General features: G+C 47.3%; 1 protein-coding gene across 1 annotated transcript; it reads right to left on the reverse strand.

Annotated features, from left to right (window-relative positions):
* Positions 1 to 1,135: 1,135 nt before the first annotated feature.
* On the reverse strand, positions 1,136 to 13,441 carry ZER1 (zyg-11 related cell cycle regulator). Its single transcript, XM_010172889.2, has 15 exons — positions 13,179 to 13,441; positions 12,166 to 12,316; positions 11,441 to 11,877; positions 9,664 to 9,840; positions 8,428 to 8,542; positions 7,792 to 7,938; positions 7,352 to 7,525; positions 6,439 to 6,654; positions 5,716 to 5,757; positions 5,251 to 5,370; positions 4,678 to 4,793; positions 4,358 to 4,546; positions 3,274 to 3,371; positions 2,809 to 2,911; positions 1,136 to 1,711 (listed from the first exon to the last, which is right to left on the reverse strand). Exons 1-15 carry the CDS (start codon positions 13,334 to 13,336, stop codon positions 1,654 to 1,656), a joined length of 2,301 nt encoding a protein of 766 aa, XP_010171191.1. The 5' UTR covers positions 13,337 to 13,441; the 3' UTR covers positions 1,136 to 1,653.
* Positions 13,442 to 17,827: the final 4,386 nt, after the last annotated feature.

The following is a 17,827-nucleotide window of genomic DNA, read 5'->3' on the forward strand; positions in this document are numbered from 1 at the left end:
ATCTATCACGTGCTCAGCAATGACAACATTAACTCTGAGCATTAGAAGAACCTCATAGCAGCGAGTCAAATCTGAGAGCAATGTATACAAGGGAAGAGAGCAGCGAGGCTGTGCTCAGAGGCCTGAAATGTCCCAACTCACCTAGCCATGGTCTCCTCTCACTGCTACCATATATAAAATCTTTTCTAAATCCTTTCTAAGGGAAGATTTGTGAATTGTGAAAGATCTGTGGCCAGGAGAGGCTCTAAGCATGGACTGCACGCTGTGTTGTTGAGTGCCTGGCTGTGAGGCAAACCTTGGCCTTTGGCTTCTCGAGTGTTTATAGGTTTAGAGTCTTACAGGTGAAGACCACCTTAGCAGGACTTTCCTCTCACCTACATCGTATAAATTGGAGTAACGCTGCTGACGTGAGCAGGACTGCACTGGTAAGTGCTAGTGGGAGTCAGACAAGAACAGGGCTTTCTGCTTCCCAGAAGATGTTGGGGTGGAACGAGAGGTGCTATTTCACGGGATCACCCTCCACTTGTGCTGCAGTGAGCTTGCCATAAAGGGAGATTACTTTGCCACTGAGCACGGCTTGGACTGATGCAGACCCAAAAAGAGTAGAACAGCTCCAGTCTGTTACTGCCCCGAGCAGTGTGAGCTGCTCTGGACTGGGGCCTAGTAGAGCTTATGCAGAGGGGAAATAGGCTCTCTGGCATTTGTAGCCCTTCCCCATAAAACAGAACATAACTACAAAGGTGGTGAAGGACTGGAATGAAGATGTGTAGCCCTTTGTGAAAAAACCTTGTTCCTTGTTGCACAGGCTCCCTTAGAGAGAAAAGCCCAGTGTTGCCAAGGATGTGTAGCTGGTTTTACTGGTCATCCCTGACCTTAGGAGGCTGGGTGGGCTGGCAGATCCTACTGTACCACCAAAGGGGACAAAACAGACCTCTTGACTTTAATGGGAATGTCTTCTGAATGACCCACGTACAGTTGGCAGTGCTTCCACTAACGTGAGTCTTCTCTAAAAAACCCTCAAGGGAGTGAATTGACTTGAACTTTCTTCCTCGTTACCTCCATTTACAAATACCACTAAAAGGGTCAGCTCTTTTGGTCTAACTCTCTGGTATTGTGTCCCCCAGCCTCTCTAACTAAATAAATAACTCATGGCTGCCTGTAACTCCATTGAGCAGCCAATACTGATTCAGGACTGGTGTTCTTGCAGACATTACAGGACCTCATGCAATACAGCAAAAGGGAATTTTCTAAAAAGTGGGAAGTAAAAATGTCACACTAGCGATCACATGACTAGGTCTTCAAGCTCATAATCATTTGAGGCTCTCTGTGTGGTCTAAAATTAAAAGGTTAAAAGATACATAATGTAGTTGTCTTTGTTTTTTGTTTTCTTTTTTATACAGAAATCATACACACAGAACTTCAACCTGAAACTTCATAACAAAAAAGTCCACTAATTTAAGGAAAGCATTTTGTTGTGCAAAATGTCCCTCCCCCCCCTCCCCTCTTCACCTTCATCTACTGAGGGTCTCACACACACACACACATAAAGTTTCCTTCCAACAGGCGAGTTGGTAAGAAAAGAGTCCTCCCTATATACAGTGAATTAGAGAGAAGCTGGATACAGTGCTGGCAAGAGGCATGAGATGATTGCCTCTATCTGGAAGTGTCCATATTCTCCTCCTTAAAGTTACTGCAGTGCTCTATAACTTTCCTATGGATAAAACAAGGACAAGGAGAGAGGGTTTAGATTAAAACATATTGCATGACAGTTGTGGGACAGTAGCATAAGAACGGTCCAACAGCTTGATCTCAATGTAAATGTACACTCTGTGCAGCAGGCAGTCTCTTCTGAGATATGCACTGACCAATACTTGTGTCAAAACCAGTACACTCCACAAAAGCAGCTTAGAGCTCACAGCCCATCCCCTCGGAATTTCAGGTCACGTTAGTGTACACCCAGATCCACACGTGACCATTCACTCATCACCCCCATATCCAGATAGTCAGATACCTCTGATCACGTCAGGAACACGTGCACACAGATGTCTGTCATTCACTCTGCTGCCATCTGTCCCTGCTCTTCCTAGTCTTTTCACTGACCACTCTTGTGCTGTCCCATCACTAGATGCAATCTGCCTGACTGAGAGTCTTCTGCAGGCTTCGCTCACCTCCAGCATTCAGCAACCCTTCAGCTATGGGGAATGCCTGCTGCCCACCCACGAGGTACGTACTCCCAGCCCATCTCTACCTCTTGTATATTCACCCTGCAGGTTTGGAAGTAGAGCTCTCAGTCTGCCAATGACTCGAAGCTGCAGCTGGCTTTTAGAACTCTGACTCCAAAGGGAGGTCATGTAACAAAGCAAGTTGGGGAAGGTCACTAAGGCGATGGACTCCCTCCAGCTTTTGAGAAATTCTCTCATTTTAGCTGTGCAGTCAGCAATTTTACTGACAGGCTAGTCTGGGGACAGGGACAGGGAGCCCACCTAAGTATGGAGAATAGTGATGACTTGAGACTATCAGCATAAGATGCAATTAGCCATGTGGCTCCCCTGTCCAACAAGCCATTTCTATAACCAATCTGCCCAGCATCCATCAACCCTGAATGACCTGTGTGTACTGCCCTCTTATAAACACCTCTCTAGTCTTCTGGTTTCATCCTCTTTTTCCTGCTCTCCTCCTCTGTGTTCACTTCTTGCCCCTCACACACATCAGTACAGGTCTTTCTCTGGTAGCTTTACTTGATGTAGAAGAACACAAACTAAACTAAAGCTAAACTGAATGTTTGATGATAGTGCACTGGTTTCCTACCGGGCCATTTCCTTGGTCTCTTGCCGTGCTGAGGCCATTTTAATCATGTCCTTCAGAAGGGGAATCCCACCTTCTTTGATCAGCAGCGGGCAGTACTTGTCAGCTGCAGAGAAGAGAATAAAACAGGTCCTTGAGAAGCTTCGCAGGAGGGGTATAAAGGATGCCAGGAGGGGAAGGAGAAGCCTGTGGCCTGAGAAGCTACGAAACCTTTTTTTTCTGGACCCAGCCTGCCAGGGCTGAGAACCTGAGAGCATGACCAGAAGGATCAAAACATTGAAGGAATTTCCTACACACCAAGTCTCATTGTTTTTGTTTGGCTGAGCTGTCTGGACATTCCTGCATCATTCAAAGAAGGTTCTCTCTATCTACATAGCTAAACTGGGAAGACTTTTTCTGCTGCCAAGCTCAGATCCACACTCTGAACTTCTCCAGTGCAGTGGATGTGATTTCAAAAAGGGAACTTACGGTAGACAGAGACCAGGTTATACAGCGCCCAGGTAGCCCAGTGCTGGCTGACTGGAGAGATCCCTTGTGGAAGAAGTCGAAGGATTGGTTCAAATGACCTGCAGAGAAATATTGCAGAAGTTGTTAAAAATCCAAGAGCTGCTTCTTTCACCGCCTTTGCCACTCAAAGCAATACAAACTCTTGTGCTCACAGATACCATGGCAGTAAATCCACTGACATGTCAAAGATTCTGGCATCAAAGACCAAGTCTGTGTCACACGGCAATACTGGCAGCCTTACAGACCCTACTGCTTTAGCATCAACATGCTGCCCAGATAAATAGCTGCAATGAGGGCAACAGAGTCCAAGAACTGATTTCCATCCTTGGCCAGTCATTTCCTCACACCAGCTGAAACCCAGAAGCACTGATCTTTCTGTAGAGGGGCCAAAGCAAAATTATACCCAGCCAAAGCTGGCTGCTCACGTGCAACGGTTGCTGTGTTTCTTCTGACAACAGTAACGTGTCTATACTGCAGCTCTCGCAGTGGAATGCCATTTGTTCTGGATCCCTGCCAAGCACTCTGGGAATACACAGTACCTGATACCCTCTTAACAGGAAGGGCTTTGGGGGATCCCAGCAGTTGTATTAACCCTCGAAGGGATTTCTGGGAACCGTGTCTAAATATCCACCAGAGGAGAGTGAAAGCTACAACAGTCCATCTGACTTGCAGAAGCAAACAGACTTAAGGAGGTGCAAAGGACAGCAGTCTCAGAGGACTGTCCCAGACAGTCAGATCATGGGTTTCCTAACGATGCAATTTCACTAGAAACATGCAGGAGAAATTCTGCTGGGCTCCCACACTTCTCCCATAGGAATTGCCAGGCAAGGTGTCTAATTTCAGCAGCCTGTGCAACATGTTTCAAAGGAAGAGGTAAAACCCTCAGTAAATATGTCCCTGAGGATGTTTCACCTTCACTCTAAGCAGAGCCTCCACACTGGGGTGTACCTCTTCCCTTGTCTCTGTTGGTGTTTGCTTCCCATGACACGCTTCCTGGGACAATCCTGGCTCCTAGGTAAGTGTGGCAAACATTTCTATTCCCCACCTGTAATTAATATTTCTCCTGGAGTTGATATCCCAGCTCTGGATGGCTGCCCACATTCTCTTTACAACTTCCTCTCGGTGGGGCTCACATATACCCCAAGCCTCCGGACCATCAAACATGATATGGGAGAGTACACCACAGGCATTATAGGACACCTCGATCCCATCTGCTTTGCTCTCCAGCAGGTTGCTGCCAAGAAAGAAGAGATAATTTAGAGCTGCTGGTGCATAAAAGGTTTAAAAGTCCCCAGGTAATTCAGGAGCAGAGCTCCAGAGCGTTCACCCTGCCCCAGCCCAGCTGTTTGTTAGCCAGGCACTCACCTGAACACACTGATGAACTGGGAGGTCATGAGCTGCGGGCGGAGCTCCCTCACCTCTGCTACATTGCCCAGGAGGCCCAGCATGTTGCGATGCAGCTCCTGTTTCTCTGGGAACTCCTGAGCAAGCAAAGAACAGGATTATACAAAAGTAGGGCCACGGTAATGCTAAGAACAAGCATTCCTGGAGAAAGATTGTACAGCACATCTAGAAAGGCTCAGTATTTTTGAGTAGTCAGTGATGGTTCTTTAGTAGATGCCAAATGGGATCTCTGGTATTCAAGATTCATGTGAAATGAGAGAACTGAGGCTAGAGTCTGCTGTTCACTGCTGCTCTGCTTAAGGAAGGCTGCACACAATATGAGGAGAGAGGAAGATGTATTGAGTGTAAGCTTCTCTGTATTACTGGTTGAGTGGACGGATGTGCGAAAGAAGAAACTATGCAAGCTTTTTCTTTTCTGTTTGTGCAACATAGGAAGTAGTGCTTACAGGTTAGCACAGCCAGGGATCCTGCCCAGGCACCTGCATCTCCACTGCTAATGTCAGTATTCTTCTAGAGGAAACCAGACTTACTTACTTTCAAGCACTCCAAGAACAGTTTCATGCCGCTGTAGTTAAGGAACATCTCACAGTTATCAGGGGTCTCATCAGTGATGTTCCAGAGGGCACTCCAGGAGAACTCCATCACCTGATCACACTACAGAGCCAGAGAGAAAGGGACAGAAACAGAGCTTTGCTATTGTGGGAGTCCAGTGCAAGCCAGCCACTTGTGTTTCCTCCCTGGTATCACCCTGGATGGCTCCAGAGGTAAGAAAACCTCGTTATTCACTTTCAACTTGGCAACATGTGGGTTTTTTGTTTGCTATTTTTGCCTCCCCATCACATTCCCCTGCTCCCACCCTGGGAAAGGAAATTCTGCAGCACCAGCTGAGACAGCTTGAGTTTGTTAGAGAAGCTGAGCTGGCACTCTGGACTGATCTCCATGCCTAAGTCAGACTGAAGAGAAAGTGCTCTATCTATACATTTTGGGGGGAACACTCACCGTTTTATCAGCCAGCTTCTTCTGAATCAACTTTAGCATTGTCTGTGGGCAGAGGAAGGGAAAGAGTGAGAAAGTTCAAGAATCACAGAGCTAAAACCAACTGCTGTAGTACTGCAGGGCTGCCAGTTTGCAGGCATATGCAGTTTTGATCCTTTTTCAAGAATCCACTTGGGTCTTTCTCTAAACCAGTGGGACTGGGTTAGGTTCAATGTTGCAAGTATTCGCAGAGCTGAACTACATCATAGTCCCTGAGCTGCTGAGTGTCCAGTCAAGTCAGTTTTGATCTGTAGGACAAGGGCTGGAATGTGGTATAAGTGCACCAAAGCAGCAGCCTCCACAGCCCTTTGAAAAGGTGAGAGATATGGGTTGACATGAGCTGGAAAGCTGATGCAAACTTGGGGAGATACAGGAGGAGCTAGTTACAAGGTGGTACCAGTGCTGGAAATAATATGACGTGGTGAAGAGGCAAGGTGTAAAGTTACACTGCTTCCCTGCTCTCACAGCCAGCCTGTCTCTGAGATCTCGACTTGCAGTGCTGGCAAGCCAGTAAAAGATGTCAGATGGAGGGACAGGTTCCAGGAGAGGTTAGCATTGCTAGGACACTAGTTCCCTCCTGTGATACTGTAAGGTTGGATGACTGGCTGGATGCATTTGGTGGACAGCTGCAAGGAAATTGTGCTAGCCTGGGTTAAGGATAAGTAGACATCTTGGGACCATACCAACCATGACAAACCCCATCTTGCCCACAGCTTCTTTATGATCGTTGTCCACCTGGCAGACCAGAGCATTACAGAGGTGCACAGCGATGCGCTGGATAGACTCATCCTGCCGGCTCTGGTTGAGGATGTTCAGCAGCAGCTCGTTGACACGGCGGTACTGGAACTCCAGCTCCTCAGGAATGCTGAAGTTACACAGTGTCAGGCAGCAGTTTCGTTGTACCTGGGTCAGAAGGAAGCAAATGCTGGGCTGAATGGCTACAAAAACATGGACCCCATCATCTTATTTCCTGCTGCTTGGTACTGAAAACATCTTCTAGCTTGACTACAGCCACTACAATTCCTGTTCTGCTCCTATCTAGCACTGTGCTTTAGCTGTGCTCTATCAGTACCCGCTTCTCTCTCCCTGTCACTCTTGTCTCACAGGGCCACACAATCACCTAGTGCCCATCGCTTTCCAAGCCAGCTCCTCACTGCCTGTAAGCTCTCTATGCAACAGCCACCATTCTGCAGCCCAGTGGCATCCTAGTGTCACCTGGCTTCAAGTACAGTGTACTGGGATAGTGTTTCTTTCTGTTGACTCGACACCCCCAGTGCCCGCACCCTTTTCACCCCACAGTCAGTGCAGGACATCTACGCTGTGTGTCATATACTTTGACCACTATCATCAGATAAAAAGGAGCCTAGCTATCATCACTTTCTTCTCCTTGTTCTGGGGAACGTCACGTGGATAAGGAGCACCCTGCACGTAATCCCCACCACTGAGTGAAGGCAAGGAGCAGATCTGGGCAACAGCTTCTCCGATGCCTGGCTTGGCTCACATCCTGGGGGCACAGAAGACCCAGATGCTAACACCAGGCTGAAGACTTAATACAGGGAGGGAGGACTATGGGAGCTGAAGAACCCTGGGCTGCTCTTACTGTGACTTCCTGGTAGGACTCCATGCCGTTCAGCACCACCTGGATGACCTGGCGCCGCAGCTTTACGCTCTGCTCCATGCGGTACTCGGAGTTGGTCAAGTAGAACAGTGCCGCGCTGCCTGTCACCTGGATGTTTTTGTCATCCTTGTGGCACTTGAGGGCTGTGATCACCAGCTGCAGAGAAGCAACATGAAGCTTCAGTGCCATTGAGTTGCTGTTGAGTCTTGGTGTGACTGTTACAGCTGTGTGGGGCAAAGCCATGCAAGGAATGCATGGCCCAGGCGTTGCAGGAATGTATGTATGAAAGGAAGGTACCGAGTTCCACTGCACTACTGGAACCTTCTCCAGAATGGCCTGACATGGTGTACCAGGCTGAAGAAAAGACTGGGACTGCAGAATTTCCCTTGTAAGGGTGAGGGGAATGCTAGTGTGGGGCTTACCTGAAGGGCTCGCAGCAGCTGGCTGCAGCGTTCGATACGGGCAATGTCAAAAAGGAGGTTGATGGCCCGGGAAGTGATTTCTGGCCGGTGTTCAGTGTAAGCCTCAATAGCATTCAGGACTTGCTCTTCATTCTTGTCTCCACTCACCTGGCACAGAGGAATAAAAAGTCGGGGAAGAAATGATGAAGGAGGGAAACCAACATGAGAAGGGAACTCTGAGGGTACATCTGGAAGGTTGAAGGGTACAACTTCCCTCTGCCCTGCTAGTGGGATTAGGCCCAAGATGAGAGCAAAGAGTTTGAGTCACCTCTCAGCCCAGAGGGACAAGAAATGGCCCCTTTGGAGCAGGATGATCCTATTCACAAGTAAGACTCCTATTGTCTTAAATCCTTTTCTTGTAGTCACAGATATCCTGGTCCTTTAGGCAGGATGATTTTTCCATGCCCTTCTCAAGAGTCATATTTTTAATCCTTGTGAAAACCATGTGGGGTACAGGTCTTGCCTTCTGGCAGTTTTCCTGCGTTATCAAGTAGCTATTGAAAGGTCAGAGCTGAGACCTTAAGAACTCCACTCTACTGGCAGCCAGTAATTTTCATGTTCTTTCAACTTCTACCAATATTCTTGTGGCTTCATTACCTTATAGGCTGGAATATGCGTCAGGCGGCAGAGAGATGTTTCAAAAAGGCCCAAGAACTGGAGCGGTCGTTTCAGACCCCGGAAGGGAGCAATGCTGCTCTTTGCTGGCTCAATGCTGAGGAAAAAATACCACAAGAGATCACTCGGGTTGGTACCGTGTTTCTTCAGGTGTCTCCTGCCACAGAGACAGCCACTGGTTCTCCATTCACTCTGCCTGTACTGCTCCATGACTAGAGTAACAGCTACACTTCAGTTGCACACCACTCAGCTTCTCCTAAGCGTAACATCAGACATTCATGCGAGGTGATCCTGAGGGAAGGGCTAGATGTGTTCAACAGAAACAGCAGTAAGAATTCACACAGAATGCAGCTTTCCCAGGCAGGATTTGTTCTGAAAATTCACTAGCTGGGGTGAATATTTCCTCTTAGGAGAGGGCTGTGGATTTCACAGATATAAACTATCTGCAAACTGGACTGTGTGTCATCCGATAGACACGCCAGTCTGCTTCTCTGATCACACCAGAACACTAGTTTTGCTGCCATGTTCCTTACTGACCAAGAGCCAGTATTTTTTCACAAGCTCTGGAAAGGAGCCAGTACTGTCCCACTGTTTTTCTTTTGTCCAGTGAATGCTTGAGGAATAGGAGGAGAGCGTTCTTACCTAGAGGTCTGGTTTTCCAGATCAGCCATGCCTCTGCTGAGGTGCATCAGGACTTTCAAAGGTTGATCTGCCCAGTATCCAGGTCAAATATGAAAATCTGACTTTACATTCTAAGTTCCTAAAACACGCAGCCCTCCTATGAACATGGATGTATTGACTCACTGTAGAAATGTTCTGTTTTGGGAAAAGCCTGGATTTCAGTGAGGGTATGAATGTTTCATGCACAAAATGTATAAATGGCTTTTCCTTTCAGAAAAAATACACACCACTGCAAGAGATCCCTGGAAGAATGAGTGTGGAAAAGAACAACTGAAATACTTCTTCAGATAAGTATGGCAGGCAGATAGGATGAATCCTTTATTATTCCTAAAAGTCCTTACATGTGTCACACACAGGAATCACAGCTGATTGCTACCCCAGTCTTCACCGTCAGGAGAAACTAGCAACATCCATATCCTGCTTTTTAGTATTAATTAGACCTACAGAATTTGAAAACTTAGAAGAAGGAACTGTTTTTAATTCATCTTTGACTGATCCATTCATCCAAGCAGACCTCAATAATTGCTGTTTCCTTACCTGGTCTGGCCCATCTTCTCCTCCATGCTTGGGATAGTGCAGTTCTCCAGCATGGTGTGCCCTGAGATATCCAGCGAAGTAAGATTTACCAAGTTTTCCACAAACAAGTTTAGAACCCGCCGGGTCAGCTTAAATTTGTAATAACTGGACAGATGGTCTCGGGAGATATCCAAGTGCCTGCAAATGACAGAGAGGAGCTCAGAGCCTGGGAAGCATTACCTGGGCCTTCTGCCTGTCTACCAGAGGAAGATGACAAGCTAAGTGTGATTATTATTATTATTTATTTATTTATTATTACAGTTTCCCCCACTAGATACAGGAATGTGGTTGTGTAGGATCTGGCAGCAGGATCTGGCCCTGTGTCTACCCAAAGCACACTGATATCTAGTAGAGGTTTACTTTGAATGGAACACAATGAATCATTTGGCCACACATCACAAAGGAAATTGCTCCAGGCTCAGGAACTGCTTTTCCCAAGCTTCATCACAGCAGCCACATGAGCATTTCTACCTGGTGATTAAGATGCACTAGAAGATCTTTGCATCCCCAGAAACATATGTTGCCTCATCCCACAACTTAAGTTATACAAGTTTTGTCTGCTTCCCCAATCTTGTATTTTTTTCACCCCACGCTATTACACTGCCCTGATTTCATTTATCTTCATGTATTTAAATGCCTAACCTTTGGGGAAACCCTGATGCTAAGGGAGTGGTGGGACAAACTGACAAGCCACTGTGTGTGAGTGGGGTCCCTTACAGGACAGGGGCTGCTCGTGCCTGCCAAGCAGTAGCTAAGATCCTTGGGAGAGACTTTTCTAATCTGCCTGAGACAGGGGCCAACATCCCACTCACAAAAGTCTCTTCTACCTGTTGTACCTGCAAGTTTTCACTGCAAGTCACTGGGAGTTAAAAGTACTTAGATTAAGAAAATGTTATCCAGGATGCTCCCTGAGACTTCCCAGGTCACATGTTAAGGTGGTACCTCCTGGTGTCTGCAGGCAGTAGAGATGATACTAAAGCCATTGCAAAGTACCCTTCATGGGAATAGTAAGGCCCTTCTCTTTGGCTTGGAAAGCCCTGGATCCCTTTCCTGGTACCACTGTGCAGTTTGAATAGCAATTGTCTCAACTCTGTTTCAGGAAGTCATTTCACTGTCGACACTGTTAGGTCAAGAGTGCCTGTTTGTTTACACTGCCTGCTCCCTTGGTGGCACCATCCATGCAGTGTGCTTCCGCAGAGCACAGCGAGCAGACACCATGAGCTCGAGTTTTTTGCAGTTCTACCTCAGAGCCAGGCTTAAACTTCAGACATTCTTGTTTGACAAGTGGTTTGGAGGACTGAGTTTCACAGTGTGACCATCACTGTATTAGTATATGTGCATATCTGTAGTAATTTTTTTGGTCATCTCTCAAGTATCCAGCTGTTCCTTTCGTTTGGCAGAGGGGTGGTTGGTTTGGTTTTGTAGGTTGTTGGGTTTTTTTCTTTTTTTGGTGTGTGCAGTTGTGGTGTGTGGTGTTTTTTTGGAGGTGTGTGTGTTATTTTTTGGTTTTCCAAGAGGGAGTTTCTGCTAAGTGGTGTCTTTTTACAAGCAAAATGCAGGCTGGCTTTAGACATGTCAGATGTGTACAGTGAGTCAATGAGTGAGCCTGTTCAGGGGAAGGTTTATAAAGTGAAACCAGCAGCGGGTGGCTCTGCATTAGCAGGCAAGCAGACCACTCCTAAAAGACCTTTCCCTAGCAGTGGGAAAAGGATAAAGAAGGAAGAACAGAGCTGCTGACCTGAGCTTGCGAAGCTGTGCGATCACTTGGATGTGCTCCTCAGAAAGGTCCATGTTGTAAAGCACTAAGGAAACCAGACTGTCCTTCCACTGGGTCAGAAATCCCACATCGTTCAGCTGGATCCCAGAGAGATCAAGAGCTGCAAGGGAGGCCAAAGGCCGAAGCAATGTCTCCACATTTACCCCTTCAATCAAGCGGCCCAGGTTCAGGAAGCGCAAGCGGCTAAAGCCTTCAAAAGTGAAGTCCTTGACCAAGACCTGGCGAGTGGGGTTCACCAAACAGTCATCTTCACAGCCTCCGGGGTTCTCCTCCTCATAGAAGATATTACAGCAGCCAAAGAGGCTAAGGGAGATAAGCGTGTGGCTGAAGCTCACCAAGGTTTGCAGACTCTTGGCTGTCAGCTTCTCACAGTTAGTCAAGTAGAGCTCAACAAGATCCTGGGAAATGGGAAATCAAAGTTAGAAATGTTCCACAGGTAGAGCGCCCACCCTGTTTGCTACACCACCTCCCACTGGGACAGCCTGAGACCCAACTTGACCAGTGTCCCCCTCCCATTCCCTACAGTGGCTCTAGGAACTGCGAAGGGAGAAGCTGAGTTTATCCCAAATAAAATCTGGCCAGTGAAGGATGGAGTCCTGGGAATCTGGGTGCTTGGCATTCTAGCTGGTGCCCATGCAGCAGTGCTGCTCTGTGGTGGCAGCTGGAGGCTGTCAGTGCAATACCACCTGCTTCCTGATGGCTTCCAGGTCCTGGTCCTGCACAATCTGTTCCCGCAAGTGGATCCGAGCCAGCCTGGTGCTCCGGGGATCTGAGAACAGCGTGAAGAAGCTTTCATGGGGTTCAAAGATGCTGTCTGTCTTCACCAACTCCACGTACCTGTATTGGGGCAATGGTGTTAGCACAAGGCAACACAAAGGCTCAGCTACAGCTCTAGCACCTTCACTGCTTATGAGAAAACGTGGCCACTGTGTAAACACACACAGACTCCCCCTTGATCATCCAGAACAGCCTTTGGGGTAACGGGAGTGGCCTGTTACCTCTTCCTGCACAGAACTAACAATCCTTAGCAAAATCTCAGGCAAGGATTTGTGTGAGGTCACTTCTGCATTTGAGCAAACTGGGTTCTGGCAAGCACAGACTTTGGGATTTTTTTAGCCTAGCTGTTTAAAGCTAGTAATTTGATTTTTCATTTTCAGAAAATTAGCTGGCCAAAGCTCCCTGCCAGACTTTGTGGGCAGGAGTTCAGCCAAGAGAATCTGTGATAGACAAATTATAAATGCCTGGAAAACAGGTTGCTTTGTAAAGCTATGGGAGCAGCAGCCTTAACGTTTAACATCTATTAGCACTTTGCACTCTCATTTCTCTGGTTTGAGAGAGAGCCGTAATGCTTCAGTGGTGGGAAATGGGAAGGCTCCTTTGCTGCTTACTGATGTTCTTAGAAAAAGCAGTGACTGTTTGTTTCACCCTGGGTTTACCTATGTGGAAATGGTGATTTCCACAAAAACTAGACTGATACATATGAGTACAATGAGCCCTGGGAACACTTCCTTCTGAAGTTAATGCAAATCCTTATTTTTAATGTGAGGATCAATTGGGGAAAAAAAAAAAGGCCCTATTAATTCTTCCCCATTTTTTCCCCTTTCCCATCATTCTTTTCAGAGAACTCTATTCCCACTTCCCTGAGCTCCCAGCTCCTTCCCAAACCAGACAATAGCTTCTCCACAGGCCTGAAACGTACTCATTGACAAGTTTGTCACAAATCTCGCTTGGCAAGAAGATGTCAGGATGGAGCCGGAGAGTTTCATTGTCCAGTAGGTAGCAGAGAGTCCCTTCCAAGTTGCGAAGGCAGTAATCTGTGCACAAGGTCATTAGTGACTCGGGGCTATCAGATGCCATCTTGAGGGAAGTTATGGGGAGGGGAAGAGCAGAAGGAAGCTTTGGATTCAGTAGATTCTTTCCTCAAATGAAGTTCCAGGATGAATTTACAGGGACATCAGGACAACTATAAGCAGAGGAGGGGAAAAGAGACACATTGAGAAAGGCACATTGGCAAGTGTCCTGCAAAGCTGTTGTACCAGCAGGATGTCAATAGTTGTATTTACAGCCCACCACTTGCTGACCTCAAAAGAACCTGCAGCATTTTGGCCCCTCTGTCAGTATGTCCTTAAGTCCTTGGTATCCCCCCCCTCAGGAGACGCTGTGGGAATGAGTTAACATGAAACATGTTTGGAAATGAGGCTGCACAGCAAGAAAATGTTTCCTCATTGCAGGAGTTATCTGGCTGACAAAGGCTCTCTGAAAGGGAAGTGGCAGAAACCACATTGCTTGGTTTCCTTCAGGGTGGGTTGGATAAACCACCAGAAAATTTACTGTCGGGACAATCTTTTGTATAGCCCCAGCGGGATCTGGTGGCTCCATATCTCGTGCCTGTAATTCTGTTTGCCATTGTTCCAAGTGAAATTTATATGTTCAAGCTGAATGTTTCTCTGTAGTGCCAAGCCAGAAGCTTCACACAGGTCCTTGCACTAGACCGTGAAGTGGATCAGAAGCCAGAGGGAAACACACAGACTGGTTTGGCTTCCCTTTGAGCGCAGCGTGAAGCAAGGTTTATGCCCGTGCTGGACATCTGTACACCCAGCTCCTGGGACATGCTCACCCAAACCATTCCAAATCTGTCACAAAAAAGCATGAGTGACTGGCCTGGAAAAGGTAAGGCATTCTTGTCCTTCTTTTTAGGACTGGATAAAGAATAATGGGCAAGGCAGACAATTAGGGGAAGCTATTCCTGTTTATTTTCTTATTTGAAAAATCTCATGGCTCTAGTACTAAGACTCGCTCGCCGGCACTGAAGGAGGCCTTGCTGGAGCCTTGGAGGTCTTCAGCAGAAGTGACTGAAGACCAGCAATACCATTTCACTTTCAAAGGGTCAGATCACATTAGAAGCAACTCTAAGGTGAATCCTTCTATATATTTCCATGGGCATGCAAAAATTGTGTGGAAATGTTTATTTTTGAGGTAAAACCTATGTCGTATCAATAGGTATGTCCCTGCTGGCAGTGAGAACACCAGTGCTTGGAGTCAGCTGTCATTCTCTGTGCCACAACTGAGCAGCCATTGCTGGGGAAGTTGTTGCAAAACATCCTTAACTCTATTCCATTTCTGATCTTTACCCTGCAGTTGCAAAGATCAAGATGCTTGTCTGTGTCTCTGCTTCTCTAAAGCCTCGGGTGCTCTCTTTCCTTCATTCCTGTAGCATCAGTACAAGACAGAAAACTTTAACTCCCTTTCCTCATCTTAATTACTATCCCCAAAAGCACCCGGGTTGGATCAGGCACCTTCCCTCCTTCCCCTTCAGATGCTGTTGAGCTGCTGCCCAGGTGATGACACCTGTACAAAGGATCAGTAAAGACTGGGGACAAGGTAACCTTTCAAATTCAGGCACCACATGTCTCTGTGGGTGACAGGAGCACAGCTGGAACTGAGCCTGCCCAGCAGCCCAGGCTCCCAGCCTTCTCATCCCTCCCTGTCCTGCAGAATGGATTTCCATGCAAACATGAAGGCAGCACAAGTTGGAAATCAAAGGTCTTTTCTTCCTTCTTTCTGTGTTTAATTCTTTTTTTCTGAGGGTGTGCTTCAGTGCCAGGGACAAAGAGTTGGCCAAGGAATTAACCCAGCACAGGAAGGAGCCCCTCAAAAAGCAAGTGGAGAGCAGCAGAACTGCTCCTCGCTCAGCAATGGAGGAACAGCCGTGCTGGATCCTGCAGGGCACCCACCCCAGGCTTCATCTCCCCAGGACAAATCTCATTCCAGGGTAAGTGGACAAAACCTCACAGGCAGAAGCAGGCACAGGTCATGAACTTGACTTGTCTTTTGGCTTTACTTGAATTTGACTGATAGTTTCTCCTTCCTATAAGCATCTTTGAGAACTAAATCTGCAGGCAACTGGCAGGATTATGTTCCAGTCACAAAAATCCTTCTGACCCACTATGTTCTGGCCTACAACTTTCAATAGCTTCCCAGTGGGGATCTCAGGTGGGTTCTCTGCTGGTTTTGGCTCAAGAGGCAAGAGGTTTCCAAGCAAAAGCAAATGCTGAGGAAAAAAACAAACCCAAAAACTCAGCAGTCACAAAAATTGTACTTAACATCCTGATCAGATATAGTTTAAATGGTGTGACTTGGTCTTCTGGGTCACCAAGCCCTGAGCCTGGGTCATAATAACACAAAACTATGAGTCCTCAAAGGTGCCACAATAGCTCAGAGACCTTTGAGATACATGTGGTACAAACAATGAAAATGAGTAAGACAGGGAGTCTTGGATTTTGAAAAAGGAAGAAATCCATAATCCACAGCCCTCTCCTTTGTAGTGAAGTCAGGGATGAAATGGGCCACTGAGCACAGAGTACTGACTGGCCATGAGGTCCTGGCTAAGGGAATGCAGGTGGGAGGAAGCTGTCCTGTGCACTGTGCTGTATCTGATTTGGAGACTAATCCTCTTCACCTCCAGAACAAGTCCCTCTTGCAGACTTTGCCTGAAGCTTGCTTGAGAGAATCTTTCCAGAAAGGCAAGATCAACAGGAAGATCTGAACCAGTTAGGAAACATGTTCTGCTCTCCCTACCAGTTCCCCTGTGCCATCAGACAGGAGGTCCCTGGAGCCAATGTTCTTCCACTGTTTACTACTGATGGCCAGAGAACTCGAAAACAAATTCCCATTGACAATCTATTATCACGTGCAGCTGGAAACGGCCAGTGCTTGGGACTTGTCCAAGCAGCTTAAAGCACTAAAGGGCAAGGACTGCCTTCCTGTGGCTCTGACAATCCTCTGTTCCCCCTCTGCTGAGACCAGCACAATGCAGCCGGTTGATCCCAGCCCTGGAGAAATCAGCTGCCCTTTAACTTCTGAGTTCCCCGTGACCCACCAACAGAATTCCATAGAGAAGGTTAGTACAGAGGAAAGGGGTTAAACCATCCCAGCAAGTAACACCAGAGAAAGGTGTTCATCCTCATGATTTATTAGGATATTTGAGCAGCACCCAGAGCTGCTGCTGTGACCTTTTGTACAGGACACGACACAAGCTAGTCTCTCTCTCCTTGGTTAGGTTCAAGACATGACACATGGCCGGGGGAGATGGAAGTAAGAGTGTCAATAGCTGCACCCATCAATATTCTCTCTAGTTATAAGCTCAGTGCGTGGATAAAAATAAATGAACTAGAGCTACTGAGAAATCATTAACATTTGCCTAATCATTATCCTCAGGCAGCTTTCCATAGGCAATAGATCAGCGAGTTGCCTGCCCAGCAGACTGTCACCAGTGCTTTCCAGTGGTGGGCAATCAGCTGTCTGGTGCATGAAGGGTCAAAGACAGACATGTGGAAGATGCTGAAAATTCAAGTGCAGGAACCAAAAAGTCATCAGAACTACAGCTGACAATATTTTTTCCAATTTATTTCCCCAATAGGTTTGCCTCCATCTTAATGCACAAAGGAAAGGAGTCCTTTGGAGACACAGGAGCAGGTGTATAAAAGCCTGGACACCCCACTGCCCCCAGAAGCAGCCCTCTCCATGGAGTAACAGCCTCTCACCATCCACAGACCCAAAGGAAGCTGTGGTACGTGCAGCTTCACTCTCTCCCACTCTGGCCTTCCAGGTCCAGCCAGCTTCTTTGGCAAACACTGCTTATTGGTAGGCTGCATCCGTATTGTTACAGCATTCCAGGCAGGGCTGGCATGCAAAAGCTCGGGACCACTCTTGGCACCCCTGGGGCTGCCTGTGCCAGTCTTCTCTAGCTTGGACTTCAGACTGATCTTCTCTCCCAGTCTCTCTCCCCAGGCAGCTGCCCAAAGCCAAGCCTGACTCACCATGGCTCCACGCCAACAACATAACGTTCAGGCTGCTGCTACAAAAAATGATTGGCAAAGCTGACTTTTCCAGCATCAGGGACTTGTCCAAGGAGAGGGCAAACAATACACACTGACATGAACTGATAACGACGGCTTTAAAATAACAGATTTAATGTAAATGCAGAGTTTGGCACAGGCTGCATTTTGCAGGAAAACTGCACTGTCATTTTAGCTGGCATCTTGCAGCTGCAAATCACTGTGTGTGTATTAATTGATGGGTCACTGCAGCTCGTGCAGGGAAACACCATCCCTGCCTCACAGCAAGGAAACTGAAGTAGGAGCAGATCGAACTAATCCACGGGCCAGCAAAGCCTGTCATCTCCAAACCTGTGAATGAGACAACTCGTGCTGGCCAGGAAACATTGATCTGTATCCCTCCCTGCCTGCAGTACAGATGTTCCTTCGGCTCCCTGGGTTATATCGCGGATTGGCTTTGCAGAAGGTCCCCTGCCCAGGAGGACACCCCGGCAGCTCCTGGGTCACTGCT

Source organism: Antrostomus carolinensis, unplaced genomic scaffold (genome assembly GCF_000700745.2).
Source record: "Antrostomus carolinensis isolate BGI_N321 unplaced genomic scaffold, ASM70074v2 scaffold47177, whole genome shotgun sequence".
In the NCBI taxonomy this organism is placed as follows: Eukaryota; Metazoa; Chordata; class Aves; order Caprimulgiformes; family Caprimulgidae; genus Antrostomus; species Antrostomus carolinensis.